The sequence below is a fragment of the Periophthalmus magnuspinnatus genome, chromosome 3, assembly GCF_009829125.3.
Source record: "Periophthalmus magnuspinnatus isolate fPerMag1 chromosome 3, fPerMag1.2.pri, whole genome shotgun sequence".
In the NCBI taxonomy this organism is placed as follows: Eukaryota; Metazoa; Chordata; class Actinopteri; order Gobiiformes; family Gobiidae; genus Periophthalmus; species Periophthalmus magnuspinnatus.
The window spans coordinates 16,315,348-16,332,604 of NC_047128.1; the positions used below are offsets into that span (position 1 = coordinate 16,315,348).

At 38.4% G+C, this 17,257-nt stretch overlaps 1 protein-coding gene across 1 annotated transcript in view; it reads left to right on the forward strand.

The window, feature by feature from the left end:
* LOC117393838 (A disintegrin and metalloproteinase with thrombospondin motifs 7) overlaps positions 1–17,257 on the forward strand; it is a 98,037-nt gene that overhangs the window by 41,923 nt on the left and 38,857 nt on the right. The window contains exons 9-11 of the mRNA XM_055220977.1: positions 1,427–1,571; positions 15,478–15,570; positions 16,579–16,724. Coding sequence (XP_055076952.1) covers positions 1,427–1,571; positions 15,478–15,570; positions 16,579–16,724 — 384 coding nt within the window. The remainder of the gene's footprint in view (positions 1–1,426; positions 1,572–15,477; positions 15,571–16,578; positions 16,725–17,257) is intronic.

A 17,257-nucleotide genomic window follows, 5' to 3' on the forward strand; every position in this document is an offset into this window, starting at 1 on the left:
GTAGCTTTGAATAGGAAATCACTGGATCTGCTTTTATTATGGTTTATTATGGTTTATGATTAATTAAATGTAAAGTCATGATCTATGTATACTGCTTTAGTTTATTATTACTGAAGAACACAAATAATCAGGCTTATGTCTATGTCTGAGAGATGATAAAGGACGCCAACTCTAGATAAGTGTGTTTGTGGAGATGTGAATGAACCCAACAAGATTTCATTAAATATGAAATTTGGAAGATAATATGAAAAATTTTGATTGGTTTGACTGGTTTATTTAAATGTAAAAGGGCTCTCTCTCATCTGAACCCATCACCTCCTGCAGCCAAACATGAATCTGTGTTAGTGCAAATCCTTATTGGAAATTTTAGTGCAAACTAGGGAAAGTTGCTGCTCTCTGCTCAAAAACATAAAAATCTGCTGCCTCCATTAGCCACTGCAGCTACTTGTAGTTGGTGACATCGCATGTCTCGACCCTGATTACAGCCTGGTGTTTGTGATTACAAATACCAGGCTGTAATCAGACCAGATGTTTGACGTGTGGACACCTGTTAGACCAATCACACTGTTCTTCTTATGTCCAGACCCCCTTCTGCCCTCTCACTCTCTTCTTTAGTCCTCCAGGTATTGCCCAGTTTAGCAGCTGTATTTGAAATGTGGTTGTGGGTGCAGTTTATGTGTGTAGTCCCACTAAGGTCGTTTTAACACTGCCACTAGTTGGGTCGACGTAAAAGAGTGTTTGCTCTGAGAGCGGTACGTGGGCCGGTGTGAACACAACAGTCGCACTCTGGACTGCATTAAAAGCCCAGTACAAGCTCGTTTGAAACAGGGGTCTCTGAGCAGCTCCACAGGGTGTGGGATGGGTGCGGGGCTTTACAGGAAGTTAACCACGTGCAGGGCTAAGCAGGAGAGAGTTCAGTGCTGGGGGGGGGGGCGTGTGTGTGTGTATTATGTGTTGTGTTGGACTTATTATTCATGTGTGTGTATTGTAGCGTTGTCATGTTAAAATTTCAAACTCGATTTTGATAATAAGGAATAGATTTGATACTCAATATCAATGCCGATACCACAATGATCATTTTAAAAACTTTATTTAGACAAGAATGTGATTAGAATATGATTTTCAGCATTAAATCATAATTCTTATTTTATATTTCCATGTGGCCTCATATCTGTGTCCTCAGTCGTCCAGGTAGTTTCCATAGTGGTCCATGGGCGTATACTAGTCTATGTGGTCTGTTCTGATACAGCTCAAGATCATTCTAAAACTGTTTAGGAAAGGTTCTGTTCTGTCTTGTAAATTACTTTTTAGTATCAATGGCTGCTCAAATGAGTATCTAGTTTCAATACTAGTTTTAGTTTTGGTTAGTGTTGCATGTTGTGTAGGTCTTTGTAGTGATGGGTTGTATTGTGTATTGTGTTGACAGTCGTGGCTGGGGTTGGTGTCTGGACGATTCTCCTGGACAGAACCTGCTTGCTGTGAGCTCGGTGCTGCCCGGAGTGCTCTATAGCGCCCCCCATCAGTGCCGCCTGCAGTACGGCTCCAGCTCCGCGCTCTGTCAGGACATGGACGTAAGTCACGTTTGGATTTTCTTTAATTATCTACAGACATGTGATATATATATATATATTACCTAAGAACCTGTATTACGCAAAACTGACTTTTGTGAGGTTTAAGCCATGTTATAATGTTGTTACCGCCTCAAAAACATATCTGGAGTTGTGTTTTGTTTCATTCACACGTTTGAGTAATCCTTTATTTGTTATTATTAGTCTGTTTACATCTCCAAAGCTCAAAATGCTCTGTTCCACCTTGTGATGTCACAAAGTGGTAGTCAGTTAACAGCTACCTTTTACCTTTAGAGCTTAAAAACGCAGTGGAGCACTTCCTGAGTGTTTCTGTTTGAGGAAAAAAAAGAGCGTTTGTGTGTTAAACATGTGTGAATGAAACAAAACAAAACTGCAGGCTTGTTTTTGATGAAGAAATATTAAAACCTACATCAGAAATTAGCATAACTTAAAAGTTTTGTAGTTTTTTATATTATTTTAGTTTTGTTGTTTTTTTGTTTTTTTTTTGCAATTAACCATCATCTGTCATAAAAGTTCTAAATATCTTATTACTACAGTTTCCACAAGAATTCAAATAGCAGATATTATGAAACTCATCTAAGCCTCCATTATCAAGCTTTTAGTAGGACTAGAACTAATGATTATGTTAGTAGTCGAGTAGTTGGAGATCATTTGTTTTTGTTTAATCGATTAGTTAAATAGTTATTTCTATTATGGCCTCTACTGTGATTTAACCAGGAATAAAGATTGAAATCTGCTGACTTCTAGATAGAGAATATTGTCTTTAAAAAAAAGCTATTATGCCAATCAACAGATCAGACACCAGGACCTGCACAATGAGCTAAGCCATTCCACGCAAATACAAATGGAAATCTAGGCTCAGAACGGTCCTGTTTTCCTGGTTTATGTTCTGATTTTGTTGTATTGTGATTTTAATGTCTTTCTCATTCTGTAAAGCACTTTAGAATTTTTACTTTGTGTAGAAATTGCGCTATACAAATAAACCTGCCTTGCCGTACATGTCCCCAGACCTGCAGATAGGAAACTTGTCGCTATTAATTCCTATTCTAAACATTTATTGGCCAATTAGTCGTGTTTATCAGTCTGTCAGGTAGGAGATAGTTTTTACCAGTCCTCATTCCCAGAGAGCACAGTGTGGTTGTAACGCTGCCTCCCACACTGCAGGCATCACACTGCTATTTAAAAGAGGGAGTGTCGGCTGGGAAAACAAAACAAAAACAAAACATTATCAGTGGTTTTCATTGACCTACTTTTCCACACAACAAGGAATCTCAGCGTGGGGATGTCTCCATGCCAAGTGTACTGTAGTGAATCGTACTAGATCCCCTTGAGCACAATAAACTGTTCAAATCACATAAAAGAAAGACAATAAAACGGCAATAACATTTTTTTATTATAACCAGCGGTCATATACCATCCCATTATTCATAATAAAGAGCTGAGGAGGAGGTGGACTGGCATCAACTTTGTCGAGTCGTAGGCTCAGGATCCTGAAAAGGAAGGAGGGGGCAGCTGTTACAAAACTTTAACCATGCTCCTCTCAGGGAAGTTTATGTTTTGGTTTATAAACACAATACCAGAGGGAAACGATGAGTATACAGTTTGTTTTTAGACTAATATCTGTGGGGCAGAAATCTTGATTATGAGGGGCCTCCATAATCTCCTCTATTAATGGGACATGCTGGATTTTGTGTTCTGTTAAAGTGTGTTTAAAACATTTATCACTTTGATACTGATTTTTTTCTAAATTAAAAAAATAAATAAATATAAAATAGAAAGGCTTACATGGAGTTGTTAGAACAATTAAGTGTTGAATTTGTTTTCATATTTTCCTATTGTTCAATAGTATTTTGTAGTTGCACATATAGCTTATTTGTAAATAAATTTAACTGTTTACTGCCGGGGTGTCCAAACTATGGTCCGGTAAATAAACCATACTATGGTATGGTAAATAAAATCACACTGCATTGTCATACAGACCTAATATTAATATTTCAAACCTTATTTAAAGTATGAAGTCAAAACTATGTTAAATACACCCATCTGAATTATCGACTGTATTAACCACTGGCCCTCCGTGTCAAATATCTTTCAAGGTATGGCCTTCAGTAAAAACAGTTTGGGCTCCCCTGGTTTACTGAATACCTTTTCATTGCTCAATGGCAAATATTCACTAGTAGGCTAATAATAGCCCCATCATAATAACATAGTTATTGAATTTATGATTAGGCATCGTTACAACCCCCTTTGAAGAATAGTTCTAATTTTCATCAATTCATTGTATCCCCCCAGACCAAACTGAGAGATTTGCCCCTGAATGTAGGTCAAATTAATGCAATTTTAAATCATAATCTTACATACAGTTCCTTTTAACTGATTTAAAACTATGATAAACATTTACCACAAGTACTATCCCATAACTCATAACTAGAACAACATGAAAACCATCATATGCACTTATATATATGCATTCATATGGTCCTATATTATACAAAACTGACTTGTGAGCTTGCGTCATGTTATATCACTGTTACCTCCTCAAAAACATACCTGAAGTTGAGTTTTGTTTCATTCACACGTGTGAGTAATCCTGCATTATTAGTCTGCATCTCGAATACTCAAAATGCTCTGTTCCATCTTGTGATGTCATAAACCAATAGTTCTCAAGTGAACATTTATCTTTTACCTTTTAGTTCAATATAGATAAGCAATTCCAGGTCTGACATTATACAAATGACTCTAGTGAAGGTGCATGGAGTTTAAAAACACACATGACATCACAGGGTGGAACAGAGTGTTTTCTGTAGTAGTAGGAGTAGTGGTAGTAATAGTCTCTATAGTAGTAGTAGTAGTAGTAGTAATAGTGTCTGTAGTAGTAGTAGTAGGAGTAGTAGTGATAGTCTCTGTATTAGTAGTAGTCTCTGTAGTAGTAGTAGTGGTAGTAATAGTCTCTATAGTAGTAGTAGTAGTAGTAGTAGTAGTAGTAGTAGTAGTAATAGTCTCTGTATTAGTAGTAGTCTCTGTAGTAGTAGTAGTGGTAGTAGTAGTAGTAGTAATAGTCTCTGTAGTAGTAGTAGTGGTAGTAATAGTCTCTATAGTAGTAGTAGTAGTAGTATTAGTGTCTGTAGTAGTAGTAGTGACAGTAATAGTCTCTATAGCATTAGTAATAGTAATAGTGTGTGTATTAGTAGTAGGAGTAGTAGTCTCTGTAGTAGTAGTAGTAGTAATAGTGTCTGTAATAGTAGTAGGAGTAGTGGCAGTAATAGTCTCTATAGTAGTAGTAGTAGTAGTAGTAGTCTCTGTAGTAGTAGTAGTAGTAATAGTGTCTGTAGTAGTAGTAGAAGTAGTAACAGTAATAGTCTCTATAGCATTAGTAATAGTAATAGTGTGTGTATTAGTTGTAGGAGTAGTAGTCTCTGTAGTAGTAGTAATAGTAGTAGTCTCTGTAGTAGTAGTAGTAGTAGTAGTAGTCTCTGCAACAGTATAATTTGATGTCGCTTATCAAACTTGGTATTTGATCTGTTTGAGAGATGAACACAGCCTATTTACACAGCAGGGGTTGTGTGTTAAACATGTGAATGAAACAAAACACAGCTCCAGGTCTGTTTGTGACAAGGAAACAACATTATAACATAGATCAGAAAATAGTGTAATATGAGCCCTTTAAACGCAACTGGAATTACATAAACCTGGTGTAGTGGGAAATACACCTGCACATCTCCAACATCGAGCCACTCTTCAGTCCACAGAAGATCTTATATAATCATAATTGCATGGACTAACTGATTGTAGATGTTGAAAGTGCAGCTCGATTTGAAAGCACTTTGACATGAACCAGGGGAACAGTGATACTGCCCCCTGCTCAAGTGGAAACGCTGGAGATTGGCTGACTATTTGTTTTATGGCTTAATCATTTCCGAAGCAATAAGTTGAACCTTGAACCGTGTGCGGCGGCTTCACCTTTATTTTATGGATTTCCAGCTGTTTTTTATCATGTGCGCATGGATTGGCTTTGGCCTCTGTGCTGCCTGACATCACTCCACTGCGTTGGGCTGAGAGCAGACATGTTGGAGAGAACATATTTCCTTCCTTCTGTCTGCCATGTGCTCGTACAAGTCAGGCTTTTTCAAGTCCAAGACGCACTCAACTCCTCATCGTTCGAGTTGGAGTTCACTTTGGAGTAGTTCCAGCCCGAGTTCAGTCATTCTCATCAAAAAACAGCATTTAAAGAGCCTATTTTACTCTATTTTCTGATCTATGTTGTGTTTTGTTTCATTCACATCCTGCATATTTAGGCTGAGTTCTTCTCTCAAACAGAAAACACCCTGTTCCACCTTGTGATGTCATCATGTGGTAATACAGAAAGTGCTCCATTGTGTTTTTAAACTCCATACTCCTTCACTAGGATCATTTGGATAATTTCAGCCCTGGAATCTTTGTAGCTGTTAATATGGATATAAACTACCACTTCATGACATCACAAGGTGGAACAGAGCATTTTGAGTATTCGAGATGTAATAATAAAGGATTACTCAAACGTGTGAATGAAAGAAAACACAACTCCAAGTCCATGTCCCGCCTGAACCTCCTCCAGTCACTGCCCTCATACATGTATATTGTTAAACATTTTGTGCACATGTTTGAGCTGAGGTCTGAGTCATCTATTTAAAGGTACAGTATGTAGTTCGCCTGATAGAACTTTTCACAGTTGCAAAGAATAGATTGTGACGTCACATCGCAAAGCATTATGGGATACCTCCTTAGCAAAGTCGATACGTCCTCCTCAGTCAAAACTACCTCCTCATTTACTGTTTTAACATTCTGTATTTTCACTTTTTTCCTACACACAGTTTCAGGTTTTACAGACTGTAACTGTAGAATGTACGCCATGTGTTTGTCCAAGTTTGTGACATCATGTGTAAAGTGGGCTAGTCCATGGAAGTAGAGCGTTAAAACCATACTTCAGAACATTCTCCAAGGAGATTATAATATAATCCCTCCTCCAGGCCAAATAATAGTCAGGTTTGTGGAAATGTGAGCCCCCTCATAGTAAAGACGTATGTTTTGTAGTGGAGTGAACAACCAAAATGCTTCCATTTTATTCTTTTTATTTTTTTGCTAAATAGTTGCATACAGTGTCTGAAAGTAGTAGCAGTCTCTGTAATAGTAGTAGTCTCTGTAGTAGTAGTACTAGTAGTAGTACTAGTAGTCATCTCTGTTGTAGTATTAGTAATCTCTATAGTAGTAATTGCCTCTGTTGTAGTAGTAGTAGTAGTAGTAGTAGTCTCTGTAGTAGTAATTACCTCTGTAGTAGTAGTAGTAGTATGTGTAGTAGTAGTAGTCTCTGTAGCAGTAGTAGTAGTCTCTGTAGCAGTAGTAGTAGTCTCTGTAGTAGTAGTAGTAGTAGTAGTAGTAGTAGTCGTCTCTGCAGTAGTAGTAGTCTCTGTGGTAGTAGTAGTAGTAGTAGTAGTCGTCTCTGCAGTAGTAGTAGTCTCTGTGGTAGTAGTAGTAGTAGTAGTAGTAATAGTAGTAGTAGTAGTGTCTGTAGTAGTAGTAGTTTCTGCAGTAGTAGTAGACTGTGGTAGTAGTAGTAGTAGTAGTAGTAGTAGTAGTAGTAGTAGTAGTAGTAGTCGTCTCTGCAGCACTATCATTTGATATCGGTTATCAAAATTGTTTTTTGATCTGACAAAGCTTCAATGCTTCCCTAAAATGATTCCAATCTGCTCTGGTTGGAGTTTATTTTTAATCTGAATGAATCCAAGTTCCCGTGTAAATCCTGCAGCACACTGGCCCTCGTCCCGCTCTGTGTGAAACTCTCTGGACAGTCCAGTGAGGCTGTATCTGGACTGTGAGACTGTAGTTTGACTCTACAGGTTTATGAGCCGTGGCACATGTATAAGGAGAATGTGATGTCAGTGTGGAAACGGGACCACACACGAGCGTACTCTGTCCTGACCCCTGTGAAACTACTCGGGTCCTAAACACAAACTGCTTTCTTGGAATAAACGAGGATAGAACAAGTAAACATACATAAAGTAAACAAAGTATTTTCAATGGACAGAGACAGAAATTCAAATATCATAATCTTGTTATAATCTTAACATAAATGAAAACACGACCCCGGGTATGAACTCAAGAGAAAAAGATGGAGAGAACTTAATCAAACCCTTATTCATACGTTTTATGCCATATTGTGGAAGATTATACCCAAAGGAACAACATTTCCATGGAAACAAGCAGAAAGAGGCCAAATACGAGTCAGGTTTGTGGAGATGCAAGCCTGGTCACAGTACGAACGCGTGTTTTTCTTTGTTTGCGCAATGAGTACAACTGAAATGAACCATGAACCATGCTTTTATTTCTTGAATTTTCTGGCTAAAAGTTACATACTGTGTCTTTAAGCAGTCGTCAATGTTATTAATGGGAAAAGTCGAGTTTGAAAACTTACAGCTTAATAGTTTGGACATTGTGACTTATGTAGGCGACTTTTTCCTTCCAAACGCTGCAGCCTGTTGCTCTTCTCTTCTTCGTGTCACTGTTTCATTCAAGACGAGCCAAGGCCGTGACATTCTGTTTTGTGGAGATGCTTTGTCACGATTGTTTCAGACTCTGTGGTGAGAGAAGAATGTGTCCTTTCAGTAACGACGCATTAAGAGCGGCTTTGGTGTTGTTTCTTTGTTGTGTTTTGTTTTACCTTCAGGAGGCAGGTCAAAGTGTAAATCGTTTGCCTGTACGTTTCGACTGGCTCTGTTGGATAGACCAGTCCAGCTCAGAGATCTTTGGCATGGTTCTGATTAAAGAGGAGGTATTAAATGTCTATGGGGGCTGCGCTGCGCCGGGCTGAGAGCAGACATGTTGGAATGGACATATTTCCTTCCTTCTGTCTGCCAGGTGCTAGTCCAAATCAGGCTTCTTTAAGTCCAAGACGCGCTCAACTCCTCATTATTCAAGTTAGAGTTCATGTCATGTCTTTGGACTAGTTCCAGTCCGAGTTCAGTCATCATCATGTAAAACCAGCATTTAAAGAGCGTATATTACTCTATATTGTCTGATCTATGTTATGTTTCCTCATCGAAAACATACCTGGAGTTGTGTTTTGTTTCATTCACACATGTTTAACACAAAACCTGGCAACTTTAGGCTGAGTTCTTCTCTCAAACTGAAAACACTCTGTTCCACCTTGTGATGTCATGTGGTAATACAGGAAATGCTCCACTGTATTTTTAAACTCCATACACCTTCACTAGAATCATTTGGATAATTTCAGCCCTGGAATCGGTGAAAAAGTAGCTCTGAATTACATTTCTATGGGATATTGATCGTTAACACATACTATATTTAGATCACCATGTTCCCTTTTATTGTTTTGAAAATGCTATATTAGCCTAAAACAACCTAACAACAGGTTAAGTTTCGTTTTTGACGCTCTCCCCTCTCTTTGCTCCCACTTCAGAGCGCTATCACAGCATAAAAATCTGCACGCATTCCACTAATGAAACTAATAGACATCGCGTCAGGTTTGTGAAGTTGTAGTATATTGTTTTGTATTATGCTTTTGTATATTTATGGAAAATTACTGTGCAGGAGCTTGTGGGCCAAGCCTTGGAGAGAATCGTAATGCTGACCCTGAAGATGGTTCAAATAGGGCTTGGGAGATGAAACATACATGAAGGCGTGTTTTTGATGAGGGAACAAGGTTATAACATGGTACAAAGCTCCAAAAGGTCGATTTTTATTTATTTTTTTCATAATACCCGCTCTTTAATGATGCCATGTGTTTCCGTGACTCCACGTCCAGGGGCAGGGGGCTATGAGAGGAGCTGGCGTCACCCAAACATAACAAATGTTTTCTAAATAAATGAACTGTAAATAGTGCCTGGATTAGTCATATATAAGCTGATCTGGGTAAGAAAAAACAAACTACTTCTGGTTTATTTTCTTTCTGTAATGCATTGGGTTTAGTTAACGATAGAAGTATTACGGACTGGGGATGGACAAGATCTCACACCATAACATCTCAAAAGATAGATTTACCACGCTATTGTGCACACCTGAGTAGAATGATATAATTTTAGCCAATGTTGACGTGACTGTCGTGTGTGAATAAACAGGAAGCAGCCACTGAAGATGATGAAGATGATACATACACAACATGCATTAAAGACAGGTTTCCATGTTGTTCTAAGTCTGACTTGGTTTGGCGGGATAGTACCTGTGCTAAATATTTCTCAGTTTACTTCAGCTATGCGACAGTGGAAAGAAAGTTCAAAAGAAAAGTTCAAAAATACAGGAAGTAGCGGTGATTCTAAAATGGAATCCCTCCACCAAAGTCACCAACACAGAAAACTCCATCCAGAATGTACTAACAATTTATGCACAAGGAAGACATTTTTATGAGTTGTTTTGGTTTCTAGGTAACAGAACTGGAAGTATCTCTGCACATGTCATACCTGCTGCCCATGTCCAACTAGGAAGTAAAATAAAAAAAAAAAAAAGGGTAAAACTAGGTAATGTTTTGGGGGTTTTTTTTAACTACTTTCACCTGTCATAGTGTACTTTACGCATTAAGCAATTCCTAAAATGTGCTTTATTCAATGCATCTCCGAGTCACAGCATCTTCTCAGGAGACAAATTGAGTTTCATTGGTGACGCCATGACACCGCGTGATTCTGAGTTACAACGGTGAGAGGAAAAAGCTGCTCAAGGGTTAGGGTTGTTAAAAGTATCGAAAATCAGTTTGCATCAAAACTAGATACTCATTTGAGCATGTTTTTTTTTTAAATTATCATAGTGGTATTGGAAATCAAGTTTGAAATTTTGTTATCATGTCAACACTAGTCCTGACGTCTAAAAAGCTGACACTAACTTTGGCTGGGATCATGTACAAACAAGACAATGGCGTTTCTGAGTCTGTGTATTGGTGAAAGTTGCTGGGGGCCAATGTCTGTCTAACTTGTATCGCTCATATACAGTATAGCCTTTTTTTTTATATATATATAACTCTATGAGGCCCAAACACGACTAATGGCCAGTGAAGACCCAAAGCAGTTTTAAATGACTCCGTCCATGTGTTATGTATGACCCTGTAGACTGTAGTGTTTGTTGACTCCCGCTGGTGTACAAGGTCAGTTTAATCCTGCATTTTAGAGCCTCGGTGATATATACAGAGCTGTGGCCTTACCTCAAGAACACCTCAAGTATACATGTGTTCACCACGCTCTGGGAGTCTTGGAGATGAAGGGCATTTATGTAAACAGAGGGGGGAGAGGGAGAGTAGTCCGCCGCTGTACTCAAGGCGGAGGAGCTTAAACAGAGGGTGTTTTACGTCTGTGGGGTATTAATTGCCAACGTAACAATTTAGATCATCGTGTTTTATTGTTTTGGAAATGCTATATTTGACAAAAACAAAATATGAACATGTTTTATGAATTTCACTTTAGTTTTGTGTCATTTATGGAGAATTGTCATGCGAGAAAATGGATGACAGTATTGGACAAACCTCCTTGTCAAAGCCTGGTCTCATCAGATTTCAGACGCTAAACAGGGCCGGGCCTGGTTGGTACTTGGATGGGAGACCACTGGGAGCCATAGTCGTTGTGTATTTAAGCAAGGCACTTCATCCACATTGCCTCGTATGAATGTGGTGTGTGAGTGTTGGTCATGGTTGGAGGGGGCAAAGGTGCAAATTGGCGGCCTCGCTTTTGTCAGTCTACCTCAGGGCAGTTTGTATTGTAAATCGACTTTGAGCCTCTGGAAAACCGCTACATAAGACAAGGGCATTAATATTATTACAACTAACCATAAGGCGAGTGTGAATATGGCCCAGGAGAGATCGCTAAAATATTCAAACATGCATGTATGACAAAAGGTCAACATAATAATCCCTCCCTCTTCATTCATATATTCAGTAGTATTCATTATTTCACTTATTATACACTTATTATACAATAGTATTACTAAAGTAAGTAGTACTAATACTAATGAGAAGTTTTGTGTCAGTTTTTTTGTAAAGTTTTTGTCACAGATAGACTCACTGAAGGTGTGTAGAATGAAGGTGAGAGCAAGGTCTATTATCTACTACTAACTGTTACTAATTCTTCATTCATTAAATGAACAATATGAGACCTGTGCTTTTACCATTACAATCACAAATGAACCTTGGTTGCCAGTGCCTTAACCCTTTAGAGCTCAACCTTTTTCCATCACGACCTACATTTACATTTTTTCCCCCTCACAGACAATAAGTTCACTCAAACCTACCAGAACAAAAGACATAGTTGGCATAGATACATTTATGTTAAAAGAACTCAGCTCCAACTTAATAACTCCATTAACCAACATTCTCAATCTATCAGTGTCTGAGGCAGTATTTCCAAGTAAATGGAAATCATCAGCTGTAATTCCAATCTATAAAAACGGAGATACATTATTACTTTCCAATTACAGGTCCATCAGTATCATACCTACAGTGTCCAAAGTCGCAGAGAAACTCATTGCCCAACAAATTATTGTCCATCTCAACACCACATCATTTTCACTTCATCCCATGCAGTTTGGTTTTAGAGCTCAGCACTCAACAGAGACGACTAATTGTTTTTTTACTGAAAATCTCAAAGATTTACTGGATAAGGGTGGTGTGGTTGGTGCTGTGTTTCTCGACCTGAAAAAAGCTTTTGACACTGTAAACCATAAAATATTATTCACCAAACTGACCAAGTTTAACTTCTCCTCACATGCAATAAAATGGATAGAATCATATTTATCAAATCGATCACAGTCTGTCAGAATGGATAATTACCACTCCCCTCCCCTGTCTACTGGTTTCCCGCAGGGTTCCATTCTAGGTCCATTGCTTTTCTCTCTGTACATAAATGACCTCCCTTCAGTCTGTTCCAATGTCTTCATTCACATGTATGCAGATGACACAGTCATTTATGCACATGGTAAAAACACAACTCAAGTAGCTGATAAACTTACACAATCCATGGCCCATGTCTCAGAATGTTTAAATTAGTCCACCTTAAAGCTCAATGTAAATGAAACAGTAGCAATGTTCTTTTCTAAATCAAACATTACATTGTTTTTGTGGCAGGAGAAAAAATACATGTTGTGTCAGAATTCAAATATCTTGGGGTCCTAATTGATTCAAAACTAACATTTAAATCACAAATCAAAAAAGTGTGCAACCGTGTAAAGTTTAACTTGTCCAATTTCAGATTCATTAGGTCACATTTATCACTGCAGGCAGCTAAAATGTTTATGCATGCTATGGTCTTTTCTCACATAACATACTGTCTTACAACATGGTCACAGGCAAACAAAACAACACTGAAACCCATTGGATCATTATACAAACAGACAATCAAGATTTTAGATAAAAAACCTTCAAGACATCATCATTGCACCATTTTACAGAAGCATAAACGGTTAATCTGGGAGAATGTCATCAAGTATTCAAACCTCTGTCTGATATATAAAATCATTAATGGTCTGTCATCCTCTCCACTCAATCAGTTTGTGAACATAAGAACCAGCTCTAAGAGGGTCACACGAGGGTCTGCCCGAGGAGACTGTATTGTTCCTCTGAGGAGGACAGCTGCACAGGACTGGAACTCGGTCCCTCAGAACATCAGAGAAATAAGCACCTATATTCTGTTTAAAAAACATTTTTAAAAACTGGTTCATAACACATCAAACATGTTTCCATTAACAATACTAATGACTCCCCCCTGACTAACCAGACGAGCACTTGTGTTTTCTCTTGAGTTGGATGTTGTGGAATGGCTGTGGACTGTCTTGTATGATGCCTGTGTTTTGTTTGTCTTTTCTCAACACTTTGTTGACAGTGTTTGTTATATCTGTTTTTAATGTTTTGTCTATAGTATATTGTAATTTTCGCTGTATAATATTCTTGTTTTTAGGGAGACAGGTCTGCCATCTTTTGGCTAATTCTGTTGCATTTGCAGCAATGCTATTAATGTACACTGTCCCTGTCAAATAAACCAATAAATAAATAAATAAATATCATTTGGGGACTCCCCAAAATCATTCCCTGACCCCCATGGGAGTCCCGACCCCCAAGCTGAGAACCAGAGACTTATCCTGCAGATAGAGGACACAAACATGTTTTTCTCATGCTCAGTTTATGGACAGGCCTCATGTGAAAGCTCAGAACCTCTAGAAATCACTCGCTGAGCTGCAGAGGCTGCACTAGCACTGATGATTGACTGCAGGTGCTGGGGTTTAGGTTTACAAAATATTATAATTTAATTCAATGCACTATGGTCAATTGTTAACAGCCTAAACAAATGAAAAATACAGCAACATATTGTAATGTCACTTATTAAAGATCTGTCGATGAAAATGACTCTCCACCACACGTCACCCTGCTCTGTTCTATTAATATCCTCTTATGTCACAAAACATGGAAAAAACTGACACACACGTTTAAGACGCACATATATGTTTAAGACGCACACATGTTTAAGATGAACACATGTTTAAGACACATACACGTATAAGATGCACACACATTTAAGACACAAACGTTTAAGATACGCACATGTTTAAGGCACACATATTTAAGACACACATGTTTTCCAGCGGCTCCAGTGTCCAGTGCAATGTCGTCTTCACACAGAGTACGTGTCTGTCCTGGTGCAGGCGTCGCTCTGAGATGAGAGGTTATAGATTAGATGAGCTGGTGCATCTGCTCTGGAACGTTGTCTCATCAGGAGGACGCAGTGAGGGGGGTGTCACCTGAGCTCAACCTGCTCTGATTGTGCTTGTGCAGAGACAAGCCTTTCCTCAACTACTGGGATTTTCTATAATTATTCATGGAGTCGTGAATAAATGAGATAGATTACTGAAATATGCATGCATCATTTCTTTTCTATAAATGCTTTTAATAAAATTACAGAGTTATGACAAGCATTCAATTTAATTAGATTTACAAATGTGACAAATGTAGAGCGGCAAATAATTTCTATAAAACTGTAATCTAACAACAAACAGATGAGCCGCAGGGCACACATTGTAACTATATATTTTTGTCTTACTTTGAGCTAAATAATGATCCATTGCAGTCAGAAATGTAGTAAGCCACCTTAAAAGAAATATTTTAACTTGAAATAAGAACAAATACAAAAAAAAAAAAAAATCAGAAAACCAGCAGAAACATCTTGTATTGTCTACTTTAAACAGCACGTATCAGGTTAGACTACTAATTTCACTAAAACACCATTATATTTAACATATTACTAAAAATCGTGCCTATTTTTTATTTTGTTTATCATGTTTCTTTCTGGTTGGATGTGGACAGTCACCGTAGAGGTAAATCCATAACTGTTACTTAGCAACCATAATGTAAAAAGAATCAAAACGTGTCTAAACTGCACAATAGTTATGATCAGAGTAATTAAAATACATGAAAACACTTATTTTCATAAATTAATGTTTAAACTGTCAGTAAAACGCCTTCCTCGTGCGTAAATGGCCACTGCCTCACCGCTACTTCCTGCATTTTTGTTTCATTTCCACAAACTGCCACTTAACTGTTGTAGAGCTATGATAAATATTGACCACAGGTACTACCCGACCAAACCAAGTCATAATTAGAAAAACATGAAAATCTGTCATATGCACTTTAAAGGGACAGTGTGGAACTTTATGGAGTTGAGAGAGAATTCTCCTCGGACATAAGTTTTAAAAATAGGTTTGTATGGATGCATAAGTAAAGATTTATGTTTTTTAAAGGCTTTTTAGTGCAATAAATACAACCATAATGAAAAGACATGCCTTTAGTTTAGTCATTTTTTGAGGTTTTAATAAGATACATAGTGTGGCTCTCAGCGTAGAGTGACCTGCTGCTGTTGTTGTGTGTGCTCAGGACGTGTGCAGTACTCTGTGGTGCAGTGTGGGGAAGACCTGTCACTCCAAACTGGACGGAGCAGTGGACGGGACGAGCTGCGGACCAGACAAGGTGAGTGCTGTGTGTGTCAGGGCCGCTACACCTGCACAAAGTGAGTTTGATGTCACCGGTGGGGTGCGGCTCGAGGTAAATGAAGCTCATCGAGACTAGAGCGGTTATAGGGGCGTAATTGGACCGCGGCGCCCGGCAGGTTAGCTATGTCCATTTATATATACAGTCTATGAATAGTACTGACGACTCATGTTGAACTCTTCGGGGGAATAAGACGTAGGCCTGTCACAATAATTACTGTATTGACTTATCGCTCAGTATATGAAAGCTGGAATAATATATTTTGGGACTCAATATGCATCGTTTGAGCTGTAAAAGGTTGAACTAATGACTTCGATGGGTAATTATTGGTCCATTCTGCTATTTATTTGTTGCAGCTCAGTTTTTTTAGTGATACTGTCTATTTTAAAATGTTTTTCTGGGATTATCTTGCTTTGTTGTTATTGTATCAGTGGCAGAAAAGTCTGATTTCAAGTGAGCTCAACATTTTTCTAGGTTTCAGATCACATCACAGTATTCTATCGGTCAATTATAATACAGAAACATTCAAATTAATATTGTTAAAATGTTGATTTCTGTTGGTATACGGTGAGTTTTTACAACACTTTAGAAAACACTGATAGAAATGATCAGGTTCAACATTTGTGAATTTACCTTTTGAATATTTCATGGCAAAAGTCTGTCTCTTGTCCCTTGTCTGAGAGTATAACGTCATCACAGTCTATCTAGAATCTGAAAACTGGAAGGATTTTTAGTGGTAGAGGAACTCCTGAAGGAAACCTTTGCTGAGTCTGGCACAGGGAGAACATGAATTTGAGCACTGAGAGGATGGAAAGAGTGTGATGAAGGGGGCAGTGGGACTAATCTCGATGAGCTCTGGAGGGGGAGAGATCCTAAAAACACAACTCAAGTATTTCAAAAGCTACAAAATTAAAATATAAGTGATAACACTTTATTAAGTAAACCTTTGGCAGTGAAATGACTGTTTGACTGTTTTGTTGTTTCCAGTGGTGCGTGACCGGACAGTGCGTGCCTGTGGGCCAGTATCCCGAGAGTGTGGATGGAGGCTGGGCTTCATGGAGCGAGTGGTCGTCCTGCACCAGGACATGTGGCTCCGGAGTGCAGAGCGCCCACAGGGACTGCACAAGCCCACTGTAAGTCACGCTGTATTACTACTGTGTTATTACATTAATTTAAGATAGGGGTGTCCAAACCTTTCTCATTAAGGGCCACATATAAAAACACAGACAAAGCTGAGGGTCGATTGAGGGCCATAGACTGGTCACCAATACAGTGAATACTTCAAATCTGCATTATTATTACAAGTTAGACTGAACCACTACACCTTTATACATGTTTACATTCTCAATGGGACACGTTACATATTTGATATGGGCTTGTTAAAGTAGATTTTCAGAAATATACAGTAAAAAGTACTGTTCAAGGTAATATGGGCCAATTCACCCAGAAGCTTAAGGGCCAAAAAAAATTTATCTGAGGTCCGCATTTGGCCCTCGAGCCACGGTTTGGGCATGCCTGATTTAAGACTATGGCTGTGTTTGAATGTCCACACTTTTCCCTAGTTAGGACACTATTTACAGGTCATGCCATTTTTAGTGGTGTCCGAATGATTTGCAGGTGAGAAAATAATGCATTCAGTATTTCCCACAATGCATCTTGAAAAGTA